Source organism: Motacilla alba, chromosome 17 (assembly GCF_015832195.1).
Source record: "Motacilla alba alba isolate MOTALB_02 chromosome 17, Motacilla_alba_V1.0_pri, whole genome shotgun sequence".
Lineage (NCBI taxonomy): Eukaryota > Metazoa > Chordata > Aves > Passeriformes > Motacillidae > Motacilla > Motacilla alba.
This window is the reverse complement of record NC_052032.1, coordinates 9,012,993-9,035,759: the sequence shown is the minus strand read 5'-3', so window position 1 is coordinate 9,035,759 and position 22,767 is coordinate 9,012,993. Positions and strand designations below refer to the sequence as shown.

Genomic DNA, 22,767 nt, shown 5'->3' with positions numbered 1-22,767 from the left:
GGACAAAAAGAGGTTCACGGCTACATAAATGTGGTTTATGCCCGAGCTACGGCTCATAAAAGCCAGGAAACCACATCATGCATACGCACAGCAAGTGTGCCATGAATAATTCCGTCTTGGGGTGCAGCAGCAGCCACACACACACCTGCACAGCCCCAAGAGGCTCCAGCAGCTCTCACCAGGGATTAGGAGTGAGGCCTCCGCAGCCACTGCTCACAGCGTGCACCCAGAGCTGGAACCAGCTCCTGCCCCACGCTGCTTCCCAGAGTGGGAGAGCTCCTTGTGCAACTGCTGATGGATGGGTAACAAAACCTGTTGGAGAGCTGGGACTCTCCCTGTGACGCTGGGGAAGCTGCACTGCTGCATCCCGGGGTGCAGGGCTGGTGCAGGACCCCACCACGTGGGGTTTGCATCCCACCTGCAGCCCACCACAGCTGGATGTGCTGCTAGAGCCACCAGTGGCCCCCTGGCATCACAGCTCTGAACTCAGCCCTTTTATTTGGGCACCAGCTCCTCTGCCAGGCATCTGAATCACGGCCCTGGCTCACAGAGCTGGTCACCTCTCCAGGTTTATTTCAGTCCAGCGTGGTCTGGTCCAGCACATCTCGAGTTACTGGAGTCCCTCCCCCTGCCCCACCAGGGCCTGGATTCCTGGTGACACTGGATCCGCAGGGCTCGGGCTGTGTCCCAGCTCAGGTCACACTCGCTGGCACTTGGACCAAGCTCACACACGTACGCTGCAGCCCTGCCCTCCTTCCAGCCGTGTTCCAGGACCCACATCCAGCTCACGAGGCCTACAGCTGAAATGAAAGCTTTTGAATTACAAGAGAAAGTAATTTCTCCCTTAATTTTGCTCCAAACCCAATCTCCCTGTACCAAATCATCCCCGGCAGCTTCCAGAGCTGCTGCTTCCTTTGCCAATTCCTCTTATAATAAAATCAATTTTAAAGAAAGGCATGATCAAGCGGAGAGCACATGACAGGATTGTCACCAAGGGGACGGCAGCCTGGTCTGAGCTCACTGGGCTGTCAGGGCACAGGAGCTCCCAGGGGAAGCATCTGCTGCTTCCATCTGTTCCACAGAGTCACAGAATGGTTTGGATTGGAAGGGACCTTACAGACCATCCTGTTCCACTCCCTGCCACCAGACCGGGTTGTTCCAAGCCTCGCCCAACCTGGCCCTGAACATTTTCAGGGATGGGGCAGCCACAGCTTCTCTGGGCAGTCGCTGGAACCCTGTCCAGAGGAGCTGATGGGTAATTGCACAATATTCTGCTCCTTTTTAAGGGGCAGTGTTGACCACGACCATGAATTCATGGGAGAGAGTGAACACAGGGAAGGAGAAATCCCAACCCAGCCCTGGGATGGCACCGGCACACCGCCCACGGAGCGCTGGGAACGACTCTTGCCACACCGCTGAGCTGTCAGCAATGGCTCACCTTGCCAGCACCAAGCTGCTTCTCCACAGCCCAGTGCAACCTGTGCTTCCCTTCCCTGCCCTCTGTGATGGATTTGGGCCCTGTTGGAGGTGGCTCCTGGGCTGGAGCTGCTGCTCATCCCCACTGGAGCACCCCGGGACACGTCCCTGCGCCCAGGGCACACCGGGAGCTGCCAAGCACACGCCAATTCCAGCCCCTCCTGCCACACACACAGCAGCACTTCTTCATTCTTAAGGTGTGGATTTCTGCCCAGACCTGCTGTACCAGTTCAGATTCACAAGTGTCATTAGCTAATGATACATCCCCAAGCTGCTTTAAGGTAATTTTTTTTGTTTTAATTGTAAATTAGTGGAGAGCCAAACCTTTGAACTGTCCTGCTGCTGTGCTGGGCATTACAGCAAATCTGAGTTAGGGCCTGACACCACAACCACCTGCATTTAACACCACCATGTTTACCCACGTGATCTGAACAAGCAGCATTTTGATGTCTCACACTCCAATCCTCCACCTCTCATGGGACACTATGAAAATCACTCTGAACTCCTCAGCAGTAGCTGCTAAACAAACAGGCTGCTGGCAGGCTCCTTGCCCTGAACATGGAAGAAAATGCTAATTAATTAAAAAACCCAACCGCCAAAAAACCCCAAATGAACTCTAGAGATTCTCTCTCCTTTACAGAAATAAACTCACACCTTTACACCACCATCAGTTGCCTCCAAGGCACCCACAGAGAGGGCCAAGGCTTGGAAGTGCTTCCCAATCCCCCACAGCTGGCACCACGACAGCCAGATGGGAATTTTGGTTACGTCACGTGCAAGTTGCTGCATCCCAGCAGCTGCTGCTTGCTGGAGCTGTTTTCCTTAATGAGGGTTCCCTTGTTGGGAAAGAAAAGATTTCAATTTGTCAGTCAACAACTGTCAAGATAAATCCATCTTAGCGGCATCGGAACATCCCAGGGGATCACCAGACTGTGTTTCACAAAACCCTTGCAATGAATCTCCCCAAAGTGCAAGTTTTCCTGAAAAATAGAGAAATACCTCCCAGGTGCAAAAGCAGCTGCTGAGCCAGGATTTCCTGCACCAACTCTGTATGAGCAGCTCTCACACCCCACTTTCTGAGAAACAACCCCAGCAACCTGCGGGTACAAGGAACACTGAGCAACGTGGATCCACAAACCTTTGCTGCTCCTGCAAATGATGGCTCCGAACACCTTGTAATAAATCAAAAAACTTTATTTTGAAGATATATTATAAATGTACAGCACACACAACATCAGTGTCTGGGGTTATGTGTGAGCAGGTTTAAAGCCTCAGCATTCATTCCAGCCCCGGCCGTGGGTTCCACATCTCCACACAAAACAATTCCAGGCTGAACAGGTCTGGCTTTGCCAACACCTCCCCGACTTCCAGGAATATATTTCAGAGCAGCAACTGCTTAAAACGATCACAAATTAGCAGCATTCCTTGCTTTTGGCCTGGAGGATTTCTGCAGGGAGCAAATCCTGCTGGTTTTCCTGCTCGGGAGAGGTCAGCGACCCAGGCGAGCGTGGCCAGAATGAATCCCGAATTCCACAGGCTCAGGGATGTCTGCCCTAGTTGAAGCTTCAGAAAAGTAATGTTACACCTTAGGAAGAGCTGTGCATGCCACACGCCGGCGTCAGAGCCAGATCAAAGTTATCCTATGCAGTACCTAATTGCTGTATACACAGGTGAAATGAGAAAATGTGAAGTCAGTACCTCGCGATGTAATTTTACTGGTGCTGCCTCGTGGGAAGTGCTGGGTAGCAAATCACATTCGTGTACAGTTCATTAAGCCATGATAAAAATATGCAAATTAAAAATCTCTACAGGCCTCTGTTACCTGCTGCAACAGAGACATTTGGGTTCGTGGGGCTTCGTTTAAAACGTGATCCAATTTCCTCCCTCTCCCCAGAGCTCGATATAAAACTATACCCAAATTCAGTAAGAATTTAATGCATTTACATTTTTACTGAAGTTCACATGCTGCAAACAGGATCTGCATTGAAGATCTTCAAATCTAGGGCAAGAGGTCCTTAAAAAAAAACCCCTTTTGCTACACTGGGTATGGGGATGGAGGTGAGAACCACCAGGAGAACATTCACGTGGACGTAACACCCCGTGCAGGGAGGTGGGGACTGCCCCCCACTGCCCTGCCACAGGCAGCACAAATCCTTCCAAGGAGGAGCCATCCCAGAGAGGGGGATCCAGGCAGGATCTGCAGCCCCAAAGCTCCAGGACTCTCAGTTGGATGGAAACACCAGCTGGAAGCGCAGCTGCTCTGTTGGTTAATAAAAATGGCATTTATTATTAAAAGTAGAAAACCGGGATGGTTCCTTTGGATGAAACACTGGCTATCCTGTGCACAAGCCTTCGGGAAAACTGCCGCTGGAGCAGAGCTCACAGTAACCCGTGCCCCTTCCACGGGCAATGGCTGCTGACAGTGCTGCTATACATTCGTTTGGTGCGATGCTCGTTTTGGTGTGAACGCCTCAAAAAAAGTAATTGTAACAGTCCTAACTAAAAAGGATTTCGAGAACCACTCAAGAGTTGCTTGGATATGAAAATCAATCTCTGAAATGCAAGTTTGGTTCCAGGAGAGGAGGAAAAGAAAGGGTGGGGGTCAAGCTTTGGGTCAGGTCTGTGACAGGGGCTGCCAAGAAGCAGCCGTGAGCTGGAGGCCTTGGAACTCATGCAGGAGAGAAGCTCCCACCTTCCCAGAGGAGGAATGCCCTGAGGGCTGCTCTGGGAACTGTGCAAGGCAATTCTGCAGCTGCACGGAGAACACAAACGGCCTTGAAACGCTGCAAAGCCCAGCAGGGTGACCCCGTGGGACCACTCCCAGGGAGGGATGCAGCAATCCTAAAGGAGGACTCATGTCCCTGCTCCCCAGGAGAGGAGGAATGGCAGATTCTTCGGGCTGGACCAGGGAGAGAGGTTCAGCAGGAGTCACACTAGCTCAGCCTCACAGGTCAGGACAATCAAGGTCCAAGCTGTAAAGTAGCCACTGGCCTATTTTCCAAATACATCCCTTTAAATGCATCCCCCTAAAAAGAGAGTATAAATACGAGGCCCTGAGAACAATCTTCCACATAGTACATTGCCATTAAAAATATCAGTGTTTTGGTGACACGATTATAAGTTAGATATATTTCAATAAATAGCTGGCTACTTGCAAGAGGCCTGCAACATCGAAAGGTACAAGATTGTCTGGCTACCAATGGGGCAGAGAGCAGGAACTGTAAGAATCACACTATTAGTCACCCACCACCCCATCCCTGTCCTGCTCCATCTCCCAGGCTTCCAAATACTCCCTTGACCACGTGAAGAGAAAATTAACTCTGACAAGTCTGTGCTAGCTGGAACATGAACAGCCAAGGTGCAAGCACAGGACCTGAGCCTGTAAATCCTCACTGCTGGGAGCAGTTCTTCCTCACAAAACCTGCTGGGTTTATTTAACAAAAATCTTTCCTGTGTGTTCAGGGATCTCTCACTGGGCCTCAGGGCAGATCCCCCAGTCCTGCACCCAGGGACAGCACAGCTCCTCACCAGGCAGAGCCTCACACACTCCTTGTGCCCCATGGCTGCACGTTCCAGCTCCACAGCGGTGCCACCTCAGCTTCTGCAGGCTTTGTAGAAACTGGGCCAGTCTGTGCCTTTCCAAGCACACTGGACTCAACTCCCCTCTGCATTTTCTGGGATGAAGCAGCAGTCCCAGGCCTGGGGTGATGGGACACAGCCCTGCTGTAATTCACACCCCAGCACCACTGATGTCTGGAGCAATTCCTTCAACCTCAGGGGAGTTTTTGCTGCCTTTAAATCAACACCACACCTCCTAAATTCTGGTCTCCTTCAGCTTTTGGCCACTGCAAACTTCAGTTCTCACAAGCCAAGCAGGGCTCTGTTAAAGCCATCCCAAACAACACCTCAGCCGTGGAAGTGCTGAGCTCTGGAGTAACAAAATCCAGAAATTACCACATCTCCTCAAGCCTCCCAGCACCCTGAAGTGCAGAATTCCTTTATCCCAAGGGTCTCCCAGCTGCTGCTGCTGAACCTGGGCACTCTCACCTTCCATCCCATAAGCACAGTCTGTTTGCTGGTGCTTTTCCCAGCTTGGTGGCACTGAGGGGTGCTGCCACTCCAAGGGAGGCAGCTCTGAGCACTTTCACCCCTCTGAGCTCCACAGTCCAACCACGGACTCCTGAAATCAAACCCAGCATTTCCCAAGCCTTCCCATTCTTCGAGGGCCACAGCTGCACCAAAGGATCTGTTTGCTCAGTCTGAACCTCTCCTTATCCATTCAGAAGCCAAAAAAAAACATCCCACCAAACTACAGGGTAGTTTTTCCCAACTCTGCCTTCTAAAAACACTCATTAAAAGGAATATTAACCACAATCCTGACTGTAGAGAAGGACATTTCTCTCTAACATTAAGAGCTTCAAGTAAGAGAGTCTTCTGGTATTATTACAGGCAAAAAACTTCAGGAGTAAGCAAAAAAATATATATTAAATAATCAAAACATTTTATAAGACCACAATATTCAGCCACAGCTACTCATGAGTAGCTGTGCTGAGCTCGCTGGGGTGCAGGATCAGGCTCCTGGCTTCAGTTACAGGACAAGGTTATAATTTCGTGTCATGTTGTCAGTCTATTCTTAGCAAGAGCCCACAAAAAATGGTTTTACTGTCCAATTTGAACAGAAGGAACATCTCTATAAAGCTTGGAATTTCTAAATGTAGAAGTAAATATTTCAGCAGTCATCAACTGTAAAGCTTAATATGAAATTACAAAATTAAAAAAAAAAAAAAAGAATCCTGGGATAGTAAGAGAAGATAAAATCTCAGGCTGTTTTGATTTCCCCACCCTTCATATTAATTATGAGAAATTGGCAACTTCAGTGCCTCAGCTGCTTAACAGCACAGAGCAGATGCCAAGTTCAGGCCAAAACTTGTTGTGGGGTTTCGGGTTGCATCTTGCTGCATTTTTGTTTAAAAAAAACCCAAGAGCACATAAATGCCTCCCACACCTCAGAGGTGCCTTGCAGAGCTGCTCAGGATCTCCCTGTCTGACAGGACACCTTGGTGCTGTTTGAGCACAGGGTCTCCAGCTGGTTTCTCTGCAAGATTTGCCTCTCGTGCCTTTCCTGCAGGGCTGTGAAGCTCAAGGCATGGCAGGGACGATGACAGATGACAATCATGTTGCACTAAGTTGAAAATAAACCCTTTTTTTGTAGCAGGCTGCTAAAAAAGTAACACCTGCAGAGCCCAGTCATAAACACCAGCTGGATATCCACAGTGAGTTCTGTTCCTAATAGCTCAGAATTCCTCTCTGAAATCTCAAGTCAGTCTTCTGGCAAAATAGGAGAGACCCAGCCTGACATTCTTGGTATGACCATGGTAAAAATAAGCATAAAGAAAAACTCACCTCTAACTCAAAGACAGCAATTTCAAGCGTGCTTTAAATAACCTTAAACAAGATAAAAACCTGTGTGGTTCTGCTGCTTTACAGAACCCCAGCAACCCCCCATGCAATTCAGCTGCTTGTTTTTTTTTTTTTTGGAAAAGCAAGCCCCTTGCCAAAACTGTGCACATAAAAATGGGAAAAAAAAAACCCCACTGTGTGAAGATATCCCTCCTTGCAATGGGATATGGCAGAGTGTGAGCTTAGGAATTGCAGCCACTCGGGAATCCAAGTCTTGATGTGGTGAATTCTGTGGTGAAAGAGATCCTGCACCTTTATGGTACCTGACAGAGAACCTCCTGCAAGGACAACCCCAGTGGGACTGCAACAACACTAACGCAGCAAATAAATAGGAAAAAGTAATGCTATTTATTAGAATTCCATCTCTGAATGATTCTGCTTAAATTAGAATGCCAGATAAACAAGCTCAGATAGAAATGTGCTTGCTCTCCCAAGATTTGGGCTTTTAAAAAACATTTCCTAAGAATCAATTTTTATTTTATTTTTTAAAAAGCAGTTTTGCAATTTGATAAGAGCTATAAATTAATACTGTATGGAGATGATTAATAATCCTATGCTAGTGGTCAGTGACCTTTTGTAAACACCAGCCAGATCCTAGCAGAACTGGCCAGAAAACTGTCACAGGCCTTTTGAACGAGCAATATTTCTTTCCAACAATCAGATTCTTAAGTGTTTTCACAAAACCTTTTTCCTATTTTTTTTTAATATATATACTTTATTTTAAACCTAAGACCTGAAAACATGAACAAATCCTCAAACCTCTTCCACTAACACTAAATCCACAAGGCAACTCACTCCTGTTGGCCATAACTACGAAAGCTCTCGTGTGAGAGACCCCTCCAGCCAGGATCTCCCCCATCCATCCCTCCCTCCCTCCACCCCTTCCCAACCATCCGGGCAGCCTCCCGTGGAGGTGGAGGGGGAGTGAGGGCCAGGGGGAAGTGGCACAGTGCACTGGCAGCTCCCTCTACGTGCGGTTCAGTGTCTGGAAGATTCGGGAGATCTGTAACATCACCGGCCCCGTCTCGGGATCGTTCATCCACTGAGTGCTGTTCAGGGGGTTTTCAAGCATATCCTCGAAGGCTGCCAAGAAATAGGGATGGCAACAGTTAGTCCTTCAGTGTTTGGGAGGTTTCAACAGCAGGGCAGTGAGAAACAGCTGCAGCTCACAGGCAGAAATGGTGGGGATGCACACTGTGCACTCCCAAGGGTCCACAGGCTGGGTGACGCTGCAGGCTTTGTGCTTTCCTCCCCTCTCAGCACTAAACTCCCTGCAGACAGTGATTAAATACTCAGCCTGGATTACAGGCCAGCCCACAGAACCTCAAGGACATGGGGTCGAAAAGGTAAAGCCCTAACAAATGTGTCCAGGCCTCTGCCTCCAGGATCACGCCATGAAATTTATCCATTCCTGGACGGTCTCCTGCAGCTCCACTCCTCTGACCAAAGCTTCTTCCACATCCCAGCCTGGATTTCCTGCACCAACATCCTTTTCCTCCCTGGTACTTAACCAAGACAGTTCATGGAAAGCACAGTCTCCCCTTGCCTGTTCCCTGTGCTAAGTGGTCCAAAATATTTAATATTCTGTCTTTACAATAAGCTTTGCTGTTTGTGTGCTTTCTGTTGTTTTCTTGTACCGTTTCTAGTTTTGACTCTTCTACTCATGCTGAAGGAACCAGGCAGCCACTGCAAGAGCTGAGCTGCCAGTCTGGCAGAGGAATGGGCCAGGCACTGACTGAAGCCCTTTGCCAGCCACTGAGCTGGGCTCCTGGACAGCAGTCAGTCATCACAGAACGGGACAAAAAAAGCAGCTGCACAGTCACCAAAATGTCAGTGTTGTAAGAGCCTGGCCCAAGGTCAGGGTTAATTTTCCCACTTGCACAAAGCTCAAGGGCCATTAGTGGGAGCTGGAAGTGCCCAGCACCTCTGAAAGGCTCCTCATTAATACCTTGCTCAAGGTCATGCAACTTGCCTCCAGGAAAGCCCAAAATAAAATCCAGATCTCCCCTTTCAGCACTTGAACTATTTTCTTTAACACAGACCCACAAGCTTAAAACGAAAGATTCATCGATATTCTGGAAGGAGCTAATGAAACTCAAAGCCTCATGATTAAAACCTGTGACATAAGCAATTTGCAGATGTATCATTAGGAATTTACTCTCTGATGTTCATCCAAGCTCCACCAGCTCCTACAATGGCATTTCATTTTCTATTTATATTCTGAGCTGCAGTGTGGAACCCCTGTTGGAAATGAAGAGACCATTTGTTCAGAAATCAAGAGTGGGAAGGTTCTGCTCTTGAATTATTTAAAGGCTTGCAAACTCTCCTAATTACATTTAAAGTAGTATTTTTAAAGGCTCTCTTGAATGAGCTGTGCACACAGCCTTTATTTAAAAGCATTGCTTCAAGTAAGTTTTGAAGCCCAAGATTAAATGCAAAACTTTTTATATCTACATGACAGAGCCAGTGATCACTCTGTGTTGTCAAAAAGAGCAATTCCTCAGGGATTTGAGGCTCTGTCAGGCTCCTCAGCTGGGCACACACTGTGCCCACAGCCTTTCTGCCCCTGAGCACACAGACTTTACCACAGAGCTCAAACTCAAGCAAGGGGAAGGGTGTTTTCCCATTTTATCTCCATTTTGATGGGCAAAGCCTTAGCTCAACCTTCTCGTTTGAATATTTTTCCACAAGTTCCCTTCTGTCTCAGTGCTCAGGCCTCACACACAGGGAGCTGCACAGCTGGAGACAGTCTTGTTTTTTCTGTGGAATAATCAGAGTTCTAGACAGACATTCCTGATTTTTCCCCTCGTGGCCAAAGGGAGCACACAAAAGGTCTCCTAAATCCACAAAGCATTGCAGCCAGCAGCTATTCAAGTTCTGAGTTCAGCAAGTGTAATCCTGGGGAATTACAACCATTCCTGGGACAGCCCCAAGCCTGCTCTGGGTTCAGCTGAGCTGCAGGATGAAGCAAACAAACAGCAGAGCTGCTGCAAGCGAGCAACAGGCTCCAGAGCTGCCCCTGTCCCCTGAAGGGGGCTGTCACCATCACCTCTGCTTGGATCTCCTGGCAAATCCAGCAGCAACCCACACAGGACTTACCTAGTAGAGTTTTAGGGTTGGTGAGCCCTAACTGTACCACTGGGTTTTCTAAGATGGCTTGGAAGAGAGGGCTGTTGGTGTCAATGCCCTTATCTAAGTCCTCTGGAGAAGGTTTTCTGTCTCCCAGCAGCCACTCACACTGAAAGAAATCAGCAGGCATGTCAGATTTCATGAGAACCAAAGTGTCTCTACTCAAAAGTTTTGCTAATGTGGCATTTTAAAAATACTTTTCCCTCTCCCAGTTAAAGCCTGAGCTGTACATTTCTTTTCACACATTTATTTGTACCATCCAACCCAATATCCTCTCTCCAGCAGCAGCCAGCACTGGATCCTGAAGAGAGGCTTCCCTGGCTGTCAGCTGCGTCCACAAAATTTTCCTTAATATACAGCAGAGGAATAATCAATCTTGGAAAAACTTCCTGTTTTCTGATCCCAGAAACTGTGGAAGCACTGCTGCCAGGTGGTAATTTACACACTGCCTGGCTTGAATCTATCCTGGATCATTGATTCCTGTCCTAAACTAGTTATTCTTGGGAACACCTTCTCCTTCCTCAGGACAGCACAATCTCAGACTGTGGTGAGGGAGTTCCTCAAAAGCTTTTTGACAACCCAGCCTCGGCCTCGCAGACCCTGAGCTCCTCTGAGGAGGGCAAACCCTTTGTAGTCATTCCAGTTTGTATCCAATTTCAAGGAGGCACAGAATTTGTGCTCCTGAACCTTCAGCAGGAGTTCACTTTCTGACAGACCAAAACATGATCCAGCTCAAGGGAGAGAAGCATCAGTGGGACAGACCCTTGGAGCAGCAAGGATGTTGTACTCACAGCTGCATTTTGCTGGTTGTTGTTCACTCTGAGTGCATCCACCACTTCCTTCTCATCAAATCCCATCTCCATCAGGGCAATGACAGCCTAGGGCAGAACCCCACAGCTTAATAAATCTTGCATTTGGAACAGAAATGAGAGCAATCATATCCCTTCACCTTCCGTGCACAGCTTTATGTGAGGTAAAACCCCCTCATTATTTCCACGTGCAGGGCACTCAGTAATTTTATTAACCAAGTTCTCAAATATTCTGTATCAAAGGTGTGTTTATTATGGAAGAATAAAAAAATCTTAGGAGCGAAGGTAGTTCCTACCCTCAACACTGGAAGCTGAATGCAAGGCAAAGAGCAAGTGTACCTGGGGTAGAAAAGAGAAGGAAAATGAGGATAAACCCCTCATTTTGGAGCCCCTCTCCTGTCACTAAGCTCTTACACCTCACTGACAGATCAGCCTTGATGTGCATTTGTGGTTCTCTTCATCCTCTTTAATTTATCACACTGCTGGAGAGTGTGATGTATTCAGACAAACATACCCAGATAATGGCACCAGAATGTTTCATTGTTTAGCAATTGCACCCAGGCCATTAAATCCATTTGCAGCTCTTAACCCAAATCTCGGAGCAGCCAGATGTAAACCCAAGGTGCCAGATGTCACAGAGCCCCTCCTGGTGTGCTCCCAGTGGGAGAACAACACATTCCCACTGCAGGTAATGCTGTGTTCTGAAAAAAGGGCAACTTCTGTCCCTGCTGCAAGACTTCAACCTGCTGCTGGGACTTTGCCTTGTTCCCTAAAACAGTACTGTCCTTCTGTCCTTTCCACAGAATCATGGAATGGTTTGGGTTGGAAGGGACCTTAGAGATCATCCAGCTCCAACTCCCTGCCAGGAGCAGGGACACTTTGCAGTAGTCCAGGGTTTTCTGACCCCGTTCAACCAAAGGATGCACTCCTGTCCTGCCACCCCTCCTTCCCAGGCTGCAGTGAACACAGCAGTGCCGGGGGTCTGGAGCTCATGGCAGTCCCCTCAGAGAGTTTCCAGGTGCAGAAGTAACAGTGCCTTTCATGTAGATCCTGCTATCCCAGACAGTGATGCATTCCTGAGGTAAAATCCCTGAATTTTAACACTCCCTGAACACCTCCACTGAAAATTATAAAGGAAACATTTGGATTTCATGGTGCCCATGAAATCCCTCCCAATCCCACAAGCCCCACAGGGGATAAGCAGCACCCACCCGTGGGTCTGGACGAAATTCTCTTTTCCTCCGGATCTTCTTGAAGATTTCCGTCAGCTCATCCTTGGCCTCCTCCCCGCCCTCCTCCGAGCTGGGCCCCGCAGCTGCCTCAGCAGAGGAGGCAGCACCTTCAGCTGGGGCTTCTGCAGGAGCAGAACCTGGCAGAGGAGCATCCACAGAAGGGTCATCGGCGTGTTCTATCAACCACTCCATGGCCTGGGTCACGGACATGCTGGAAAACACACGGGAGCAGCGCTGAGGAACGCGCCGCGCGAGGCAGCCGCGCTCCACGGGCACGCAGTTATTCCCATGCTGGATGCAGGGTTCATCAGGACCTGAAAACTCATAAAGAAAGCTTTGGAGCAAATCTCAGAGCATCTCAATTCTCTGGGCATCCACAGTCGTCTCTGAATCTGGGAAAAGAGAGGCTCCAAGTCCAGCTTGGACCTGCAAGCCAGATTCTGAAAGGCATTTCTGAGGGGGTCACCTCACTCTCTGCAGCATCTGCTGTGCTTCCCAAAAACTGGCTGTTTGCAGCTGGGCACAGAACTGCCAAGAAAGCACGTCCCAAATCTGCACTGCAGCCACATCTCAGGTGCCAGGGGCTCTGCTCCTCAGGGCCAGGGGAGCAGAACACCATGGGGTGACACCATCACTGGCTGTGCAGTGTCACTGCTCCAGCTAAGGGAGCCTCAGAGCTCCCAAACACCTCTCCCAACAGGGGGAAAAGAAAAAGCAAAGGTAACAGGAATGTGTAATTCCATTTGACACACAGGAATTATTGCATATTCACAGAAGGGAAAGAAAGCCTTTGCCTATTTGGCTTTTCTGCTACAACACGAAAGCTGCAGGATGGCATGGGAGAAAGTCTTCCTGAGATACTGCAAAAGTGTGATTGGAATATGTTGAGGACTCTATCACCAAAATTTTTCAGGAATGGCTTAACAAACGCCTCTGAGGAGTGAGGCAGCACAGCTGGCTGTTCTTGGGGCATGAGAAGAACTACATAACCTCCTACTTTACTGCAGTTGCTCTCTGGACTTCACAATATTCTTGGATTTTTTTAAAGATCAGCACAAAGTACATTTCTACAGCTGAAAGGCCAGTGTGGATGGGCTAAGTTTGCCCTTTCCTCTGTAAAATCTGACTTTGAAAGCTGAAGAAAATGTGAGTTGGATGCTTGGAAACAATGCCAGCCTGGCAGCCCTGTGACCCCCAGACCTTGCAGAGCACATCCAGCCCTGATCCCCCTTCCCCGAGCCACCTGCGCTGGGCCTGAGGCAGCACTTCTTGGAGTTCAGGCTTCCTCCAACCTCCACTGAGGTGACCCACATAAAGGAGACCAAAAAGATGCAAATGTGTGTTAAAGCAGATCTGTGTTAAAGTGCCAGGCAGCGCTGCACACTCACTGGTTCAGCCTGAGGGCTTTGACAGCCCTGCTCTCTGGGAAGCCCATCTCAGTGAGCTGGCGCAGCGCGATCTCGTCCACCCTGTCCTCCTCATCCTCATCCAGCATGGCTGCACACACACAAACAAAACAGAGCTCAGATTCATTCCAGCCTCACATAAACCCTGTGTCAATGGAAAGGCATGTGTTAAGTTCGAGCCCCATTCTCTCTCCCGTCCCTTCTTTTGTTTCTGCCCCCACTTTGCCACCTCATCATGTAATTTGCTGCACTCAGCTCGCTCCGGCTCAGATTGATTCTTCCAGGACAAAGACTTTGTCCAGATGTGTTCAAGATCTCAAACAAAAGGCCGCTAACTCTCACACGACCATGGCATTTCCACACAATGAAACAGATGAGATTCACTGCAGATCTATTAAGCATTTCTCTAGAAATTAAGTTGGATCTGGCCATAGCAGATCTCAAGGATGGGCCAAGCTGATCAACAGCCACCATTTCTCCTCATTTTACTACATCCTTGTGAATTTTCAGCTATTCTTTACCATCCCTACTAATAATTTTTAAATGGAACTTTTCACCCATCCCAAAGTGACCTTTTATATCCATGATTTTTATCTACAAGGTGAAACTTTTGCCACAAAGTTTTCAGCAGCTTTGCTGCCACATCGGCGTCTGAACTTCACTCTGAGCCCACTGCTATGCTCCAAAAACAAATTCCCAGGACTGAACCAATAACTCTAAAGATATGTTCATACCATTTGCCTTCTTAAACAGTTCAACTGCATCTGGGTTCAGGGCTAGCAACTTCTGTGCAACTTCTATGAGAGACACTAAAATCTTCCGGAGCTCTGTCTGGAACTGCAAGAAAGGAAACTGTCAAAGCATTTAGACAGGAAGTTACCAGCCATCAGTGAATCTTAATGTATCTATTGTTAGTAACACAGCAGCAGCCTGGCCCTCTGTACACAAAGTTGCTTTATTAGGGCTTTATTTTCATTGTTTAGTCTCTCAGGAGGTCTGGGACCTTCCTGTGAAGTGTTACATGGAAGCAAAAGCTCCTGGGCAGAAAGGTCCTTTTATTTCTACCACACCCCACGGGCAGTAGTCAAGGGAGGGAAATGAACCACAGGAAACTCCTGAATTATTTAAGACTGAAGAAATAAAATGCCGTAACTTCACATTTTCCAGATCTTTAGTATGCTCTGAGGCTTTTTCCAAGTACAAGCAAAACTTTTAAAATCATAATTTAGGACGGTATTTTATTACCACGTATCTAAACCTTAAGCTATTTAATACACATTACAGACATCTAGATTTCTCTTACAGAAATAAGTGAAATATATTAAAAAGTATTAATAAATCACCAGAAAGCAGCCTGTTTGGCTGTGGGTGGGTGAGCTCAGAGATGCAGTACTTACATCCCTCATGTTGTGGTGGCTCACGCTGCGGTCCACGCTGCGGGCGGGCAGGTTGGCAGTGGCTTTGAGGATGGCATCCTTGTCAGGAGCCTTCTGCTCCTGCTTCCTCTGCAGGGAAGGGAACAGGAGCAGGTTTCATAACCCAGCAGGCACAGCACAGAGTTTCATGCTCCTCCCCAAGACACCAAGCAGTGCTGTGTCACTCGCAATGCCATGGATTAACAGCTCCAGGGTCATGCTGCAAGCACAGAGCTCAGCTGGGCCTGTTGGGCTGCCCCACTTTCAGTCCCTGCACCTAAACCTGCAGGGAAATTCCAGCACTGAGAGGGACAGGGATGTATCCCAGAGAACCTCTGAGTTTATGTGATACATCAACTACATCAACACCATCCTGACCTGTCACCCTGATTTTCTAAGACTTTGTTAAGCCTTCTGATGTTTGTATTTTTGTAATAAACTTTCTTACACACAGTTCTGTAAACAACTTATGTTTTGCATTCTTTCATGGAGGAGGAGAGAATTGATGGACTCTTGGTCTGTCCAGTGTCATTGGAGAGGTGGCACTGTCACCCTCCAATCCGCTGTCACTTTTGGAAAACTATAAATGTTGGAGTCAGAAAATAAAGGTCCCTCTTTTTTGTTCACCTGGAGAGCAACAGTGTCCGTGTCATTTTTTCGTGTCGTATTACGACACTGACCCTCAGGAACAACTCCAATAAAACACAACCAAACAGTCAAGGGCAACATTCCAGCCCCAGAAGCTGGGTAGAGGGTGACAGAAGGCAACCTGACAGCAGGCCAACATATTTCTTTGTGTTTTACAACAAACTAAGGCACTTGCTGAACTCTATTTTAGTTATTAGACATTTGTTCAAAGATCAAATCGATACCATTTTCACAGAGCGTATCTGTGTGTCTTATTTTAAGGCAAATGTTCTCAGAATGACAGTTAAAAATGCCAAATCAGCTTCCTCTAAGTTTGGAAGAAATAGGGAGCAGCATCTGCCTCTCCAAGGAGAGTACATCACAGAAACCCTTCCCCACATCATTACAGCAGTTAATCCCAAGTGTTTCAGACTCACTTTCTCCTCTGCAACCACATCTGACATCTTGGGGAGCAGCGTCGGCGCGCGCTTCTTGACCAGCAGCAGCACATCTGTGAGAGAGAGAGGAACTGCCACAGGTTAGAGAGTCTGGGAGAGCTGCTCTGCAAGACACCCTCAAATTCAACTGCTCCTGGAGATGAATTTTGCGTCAGTTCCATTTATCTAGCTTCCTGTGTCAGAGAGAAAATCTTAAAAACGTTTGGAGTGTGCCAGATGAAACCCAAGCTCCTCCTTCCAGACCGATAAAATCCAAACGCAGACAATCTCACCTCTGTCCTGAATGTTCTCCTCCAACACTGTTTTGGTGTCTGTCAGCACCTTCTCAGAAGTAGCATGGATCAGCTTGTGATGTGTCACAGTTTTGGGATCCTCCAAGCTCCCAGGAAGGCACTGCAGGAGACAATAAACACCGCAGATCAGAAAGAGAAATGACAAATGAGGCCCCTCAGGCACTTGGCACTCAGGGTTCTCCACGTACAAACTCTGCATCATTTCCTGGCTCCTCCAGAGCTCAAGCCAGAGGTCAGTGCACATCAAGCATTTTATTAAAGAGAATGAGGTTTGATTTGTGCCTGTGTGGGTGGATTTGTGCTTTCTCAGGACACCGCTCTCACACTAGACTCTGGAAGTGCAGGAGATTTGGAGCAGAGCAAGGATGCTCCAGGACCCACTGCAACGTTCATTCTGATCACTGAGGCTCCTCAGAAACTGGCTGCACAAAATAAAAATGCAAATCTACCAGGAGCAGCAGTGTTTTACAGGAGGGAAGGCTGGAATGATGCACGTCCTCATTTGGAGTGTCCAAACAGGACAGACTCCCTGCCTCACCTCATAATTATTAATTACTTTCTGAGTAAACAAGGCACTGCCAGCAGTGATTTTGGTTTCTCTGACCTTAAACTGGGCAGTTTCTACACCTTGTTTCCAGCTGAAATCAAGAGGTTTGCCTGCTGGAGCTCTAACCTGGGTTCCTGCTGAAAGGGCTGAACTAAAGTCCCATTCACAGCTCCTCCTCTCGACCATAAATAATCAGAATACAATGGATTGTTGCAATTCCAAATTGCATGTCAATTAATTCACCAGGAAATCAGTTCAAATCCTAAAAAAAGAGTGCTCACACAGGCCTCGAGCTGCCTCCTCCTCACACCAGAGTGGCTCCAGATGCACAGTGAAAGATTGCAGGAACATTATTCCATCAGTGCATCTAGAGGCTTCCAATTTGTTTGAGTGCAAAAAAGAAAGCAAAGTGCTTGCAATTCCAGAAAGGCAAGATTAGAAATAACAACCTGAAATTGCTGTTCTCACCACAAAACAGGACACTTCATACTGCCCTTGCCTGCTCTGCCCACAGCAAACAGCTTTTAATGCCACTTCCAAATGTTTCCTCCACGTGTGCAGAAGAGAGTGCTCACCTCTGGTGCAACAGAGCCCAGGAATCCCACTGAAAATCCTTCATTTTGGTGCTGTTCATCACCAGCCTCCTGCAAAGGAGCCTTTTTACTCCACCACCACCTTTCCTGCTGCCTGCAGCCGATGGAAACTCAGCTCCTTGCTGTTTGTCCAACAAAACGCTCCTGTTCCCAACACAGATTCCAGCCCTGAACCTGGATTTGGTTCTGATGCCTCCCTGAAACTGAGGTGAGAATATCTGAGTGCTGCTCAGGGAGCTCCAGCCCAAGAAGGGCTGAACCAAGGCCAAGGAACACATTAACAGCTGGGAGCACCTCCTGTGATGGAGCTGCTGAGGGGCCCAAAATGCCTGGGGACATCAGAGGAACATCTCTGCAAGCCAGCTCAGAGTGCTCCTGGTACAGATCCCGAGGTAAGAGCAGCTGAGAAGGGCAGCTGGGGGCTGGTTTTGGGGTGGACACACACCCCCCCTAATTCCATTTCCCCCAGTAATTAATCATAAAACTAATCAGGTAAAAATTTAAGCAAAAAAAATTGATGTTCTGTGGGCACCAATTCTTATTTCCCGTTCTTCCAACCTCTTCAGTAACAACTGCACAGAACAACAGGGCAGATGTGGGCACTAGAGACACCAAAGAGGCTGCTGAGTGAAACCCCTGGCTTGTCTTCACATTTTAAATGCCCTGGAAATGGAAAAAAAAACCCTGACCAGCAATGTCTTTACTCATTCTCACCTCTGCTTTTTAATTTTGGAGTTCCCAGCAAGCTGCTCTGCCTGGCAGGGGACAAACATTTGTCACAGGTGCCCGAGCAACTGCTGGAATCCTAATCCCTGGTGATGCCAAACACCTCTTGCAAAGCTTGGAATCCTGGTAAACCACAAGGTTTTGTTTGTTTTAAAACACAAAAAAAGCCTTTTTTGTTTGCTTTTAATAACAGAAACATTTGAAAATAGGCCTGACACTCCCTCCTATTAAACTTGGGTGGTTTAAACCATCTGTTTAAACAAATATTACAGGTAAGGGGAAAAACCAGTGGGAGAGGTTTATTTCTTTGTCCAACAAAAGAGCCCAAAACACCAAATTTGGGGGAAATAAAGGCAGCAAGAGTGGCACTTCAGAGCTCAGCCAGCATCCGAAGGTTAAGGAGGGAAAAGTGGCCCCTTCCCCAGCTGCAACCTGTTACAAACATCTCCCTGTGCTTCCTGAAAGATTTCAGATTTCAGAGACATTCAGGAACACACTCATCAGACTCTTGGAAGAGCTGGCTGCAGAAACTATCTCAAGGTGTTACCAAGATTCAGTCCGTGAGCAGGAGCCAGGATTCCTCCAGGTCTAATTTCCTCCTCCACAAAACTATTTAATCTCCACGACGGTCATGGAAATCCACCCCAGGATGGATTTTTGCACAAAGCAGCAGAGATTGAAATCAAATATCACCCTGAGTTATCAAATTGTGCCTACACCTGCTCTGTGTCAGTGTGAAGCCACTTCTCCTTGTCCTGTAAAACCCTGCTTCCTTCAGGTACTGGAAGGGTTCCTGGGCACCTTTATTTCACCCAGGAAATAAAACTTTTAACCCTTCAAATGGGATTCAAGTGGTTACAAATCACAGGGATCTCCCATTGCACAGGTTTATGTAAGAAAAATAACTAAAAAAAATCCTTTGCAAGGCTCTAAAGGCAAACCCCACCACTAGATGTGAGTCAGTGAATTGTGCTCTCAGGGGTGCAGCTGCCAGCCCGGCCGTGCTGGCCCCAGGTCACCAGCCACACGCTGCTGCTGTCACTCAGGACAGCAACCCCAGCTGTGGCTGAGCCTCCCCTCAGCCCAGGGGCTCCGGGAGCACCAGCGTGCCCAGGCTGTGCTCCCTGCCCTGCTCCCCAGCCTGGGCACCTCCTCCCTTCCACACAGAGCCCCTTTGGCCACCTCCAGCAAGACCTTGCTGTTCAAAGCACGGGGAGAGCGTTAGAAGAGCTTTGATCTCCCCAAAAAACACCTCAGCTGTCTCAGTGCCAGCCCAGGGGGGCTGCACTCAGATTCTAACAGGGCAGGCCGTTTCTCCTCCTCAGTTCCTACCTTCCTTCTGTGCTCAGACACAAACCAACCAGGCTAGAGCCCAACTAGAGAAACAAACCAGGCTAGAGCCTGACTAGAGACAGAAACGAACCAGGCTAGAGCCTGACTAGAGACAGAAATGAACCAGGCTAGAGCCCAGCTAGAGACACAAACAAACCAGGCTAGAGCCCAGCTAGAGACAGAAATGAACCAGGCTAGAGTGAGTCCACCTAACATACAAAGAAACCAGGCTAGAGTCTGACTAGACACACAAAGAAACCAGGCTAGAGTGAGTCCAGCTAACACACAAGCCAGGCTAGAGTGAGTCCAGCTAACACACAAACAAGCCAGGCTAGAGTGAGTCCAGCTAACACACAAACAAGCCAGGCTAGAGTGAGTCCAGCTAACACACAAGCCAGGCTAGAGTGAGTCCAGCTAACACACAAACAAGCCAGGCTAGAGTGAGTTCGACTCACACCCAGCAGCTCACACAGCACGGGCATCCCCGGCACCGCTGCAGAACACACCCCAAACCCTGGACCCAAACATTCCCAAGTGATCTCTGCCCGAATCCTCCTCTACCACCACCCAAAGCTCTCCAGGAGGGGGTTTTATTTCCGTATGGAACAGTTTCAGGCAGTTCGGGGGGACAGCAGGCACAGCGAGCCAGCACACACAGCCACCTGTGCACCCGAGCTGCCTCCCCTTCTTTTCAAAGCCATTTACAGGGCGTTGGAAAAATCAGTTTTCCTCACGGGACAGTTTTCCTTTCCCCCGGACTGTTAATCGCGGTCGTTCCCCCGGTCCCCGATGGTTTCCAGCCCCAGCCCCGCGGAGTTCCGGGCGCTCCGGGCGGCTCAGCCCGGTGCCGGTGCCGCTCCTTACGTGCTTCAGGCACCGCTCCTTGAGCTTCTCCACCGTGGTGTCCTCGGGCACCTCCTCCAGCCACTCGGCGCCCTCCATGGTGCACACATGGAGCCTCAGCACCTTCCCCGCGAAGATCTTCTCCTCCTGCACGAACATCGCTCCCGCTCCCGGTGCCGCTCCCGGTCCCTCCGCCTCGCCGCCTCAGCAGGCCCCGGGCAGCGCCGCGCGCTCCCGCCCGCCCATGAAGGTGACCCCGAGCCCGCCCGGCCCGGGGGAGCGGCGGCGCGGCCCGGGCGGCGCGGGGAGCGCGGCGCTGGCTGTGCCCGGCGCGGCCGTGCCCGCTGTCACCGCCGCTGCCACCGCCCGGGCCCCGCCGTCCCTCCGGGGACACGGCGGCGCTCCCGCCGCGGCCGGAACCGGAAATGCTGCGCAGTGCAGCGGCATCCTGGGAGGTGTAGTTCTACCGCCGTGGGCTCCTCCGGAAGTGAACGCGTAGAACCCCCCTCCCCTTCACGCCCCTGAGCGGGCAGCTGAGGTTTTGAATCCCTAATAAACCTTTAATAAACCTTCAATAAACGATTAATGGCACTTAATGACGTTTAATGACGTTTAATGACGTTTAATGACGTTTAAGACCGTTCCTCAACGGCTGCTCCGCCCCGCAGTTAACATGGAGCTGCCCCGCTGCATTGTGGGCTCGCGGTTTCTCCCGGTGTCCCGGTGCGCGCTGGGACTGCGGCGCTGCCCGGTGCATGCCGGGAGTTGTAGTTCCGTTCCCGCGGGGCTCGGGGCTCCCTGAGGCGGCCCGGGCAGGGCTGAGGGGTCGCGGACACTCCGGGGACACCGGGAGGCACCGGGGCGGTGCCGCTGTCCCGGAGGGGCGGGATGGAGCGGCCGGGGGCAGCGGGCGTTCCCCGGCGGGCCGTTAGATGGGGCCCGCGGGCCGCCGGTGCCCGGCCCGCTCCCCCGCGGGGCTCAGTGCCCGGCCAGAGGGAGCGATTCCTTTTGATATTTTATTATTAAAACTGTGAGTGTGTTATTCAAACCGTGTTATTCCCTACGGCTCGTGCCCGAGCTGCGCCGATCGCTTGGGTTCGGGTCTAGCCGGCGTCGGAGAGCAAAGTTTTCACGCGTTGAAAGCACCTATTTATTTAAATAAATCCATAAATCCCCTCCAGAAGCGGCTCTCCTGCTTTAGAGCTGCAGGGGCTGAGAGAGCGGGTTTCTGGCGGAGGCATTTTAGGGGTCTGACAGCCCCAAAACATGTCTGTCCCACTCATGCCTCATCTGTCCCACTTCTGTCACATCTGTCCCACTCGTGCCACATCTGTCCCAGCTGTGTTGGACCGGGAATTCTGCAAAGCAGCCCCAGGATCTGGATCAGGATAACAAAAATCCCCTGAAAGGGGCTGGCCGTGCTCTCTCTGCACCCACATATGCCCTGATTGTTTCCCCGCTTTTTCCTGCCCCTGACACGCTGTGGGGTTTTTTAGGGTAAAATAAACGTGTTTAAATAAATTAAATGGGGCTTGAAATGAAAAAAAAGGGGCACTGGGGGTTGATGGATTTATGAGATGGAGCTGTTCTTGTTCTGAAAATTAGAGTAATCCGTGGTGTATTCATCCCTGGGAGTGAGCCCCGTGCTGTCCGTGTGTGGAGTTGGTTAAACAGCAGCTGAAACGGAGATAAATCCTGCTGGAATTGGGCCTAGAGACAATAAAGGCAATAAAGTGTCGTGTGAGGAGGAGCTGAGAGCTTTGGAGAGCCACAACCCGAGCCCATCAAGAAGCAGGGTTAATTTGGGGCTGCCACAAGCTGTCACAAGGAGCCCAGGGCTGCCTGTCCCTGCTGTTTGTCCTGGTCCCGTGCTGGAGCAGAAGCTCCCAGAGCTCCAGTGGGACATTTCCCATCCCGTTTTCCAACGTGCCGAGGAATCCCAGCCCTTTCTGCTGTGCTGAGCTCGGCCTCCAGCCCCAGAGCCCACGAGAGGGAGCAAATTCCTGCTCTGCAAACTCCTCCAGCAGCAGCTCTTGCTGGGAATAATCCCACGAGTTCCCCCAAAACCACAGCCCTGGAGCTCCTGGGTCACCCCAAGTCCTTGTGATGGGCTGAACGCGATCTGCCCAACACCAAACCCACCCTGAAAACTTATTTTTCCTGCTGATTCCCGGTGGTTTTGCTGCTTCCAACCTTTCCCTGCCCCACGGAGGGAGATGGAGTCTGGGGCTGGCTTGGGAGGTGCCACTCAGAGCCCCTGGAGTTGGGGACAACCAGGATAAGGCTCTGCTGGGAGCTCTTTTAAAGCAGCCATGGAGCAGGGAGTGATGTCCCAGCAGGATGATTCCAGTGGTGTGGAGCTCCTGGTGTGCCCAGGACCTTCCACAGGCATGAAGGGGCTCTCAGCAGTCGCTGCTGCAG

The 22,767-nt window shown here is 49.7% G+C and overlaps 1 protein-coding gene across 2 annotated transcripts; it reads right to left on the bottom strand.

Moving 5' to 3' along the window:
- Positions 1–6,685: 6,685 nt before the first annotated feature.
- Positions 6,686–20,785, bottom strand: UBAC1 (UBA domain containing 1). Of its 2 annotated transcripts, none has more exons than XM_038156427.1 (10): positions 20,368–20,785; positions 16,285–16,405; positions 15,992–16,065; positions 14,910–15,017; positions 14,247–14,364; positions 13,495–13,603; positions 12,086–12,317; positions 10,857–10,943; positions 10,036–10,174; positions 6,686–8,019 (listed from the first exon to the last, which is right to left on the bottom strand). In XM_038156427.1, the coding sequence occupies exons 1-10, from the start codon at positions 20,503–20,505 to the stop codon at positions 7,904–7,906; spliced, it is 1,242 nt and encodes a 413-aa protein (XP_038012355.1). In that variant the 5' UTR covers positions 20,506–20,785; the 3' UTR covers positions 6,686–7,903. The 2 variants fall into 2 exon arrangements, with proteins under 2 accessions (XP_038012355.1, XP_038012356.1); XM_038156428.1 differs by having other exon boundaries at positions 14,247–14,349.
- Positions 20,786–22,767: the final 1,982 nt, after the last annotated feature.

Excerpts from the sequence above, each read along its gene's own strand:
- UBAC1 (XM_038156427.1), bottom strand. The coding sequence starts at position 20,505 with ATGTTCGTGCAGGAGGAGAAGATCTTCGCGGGGAAGGTGCTGAGGCTC. Across the intron at positions 15,018-15,991 it reads ATGTGGTTGCAGAGGAGAAA|AGGAAGCAGGAGCAGAAGGC; the intron begins GTGAGTCTGAAA and ends CCTTCCCTGCAG. Across the intron at positions 10,175-10,856 it reads ACAACCAGCAAAATGCAGCT|TGTGAGTGGCTGCTGGGAGA; the intron begins GTGAGTACAACA and ends GATTTCTTTCAG.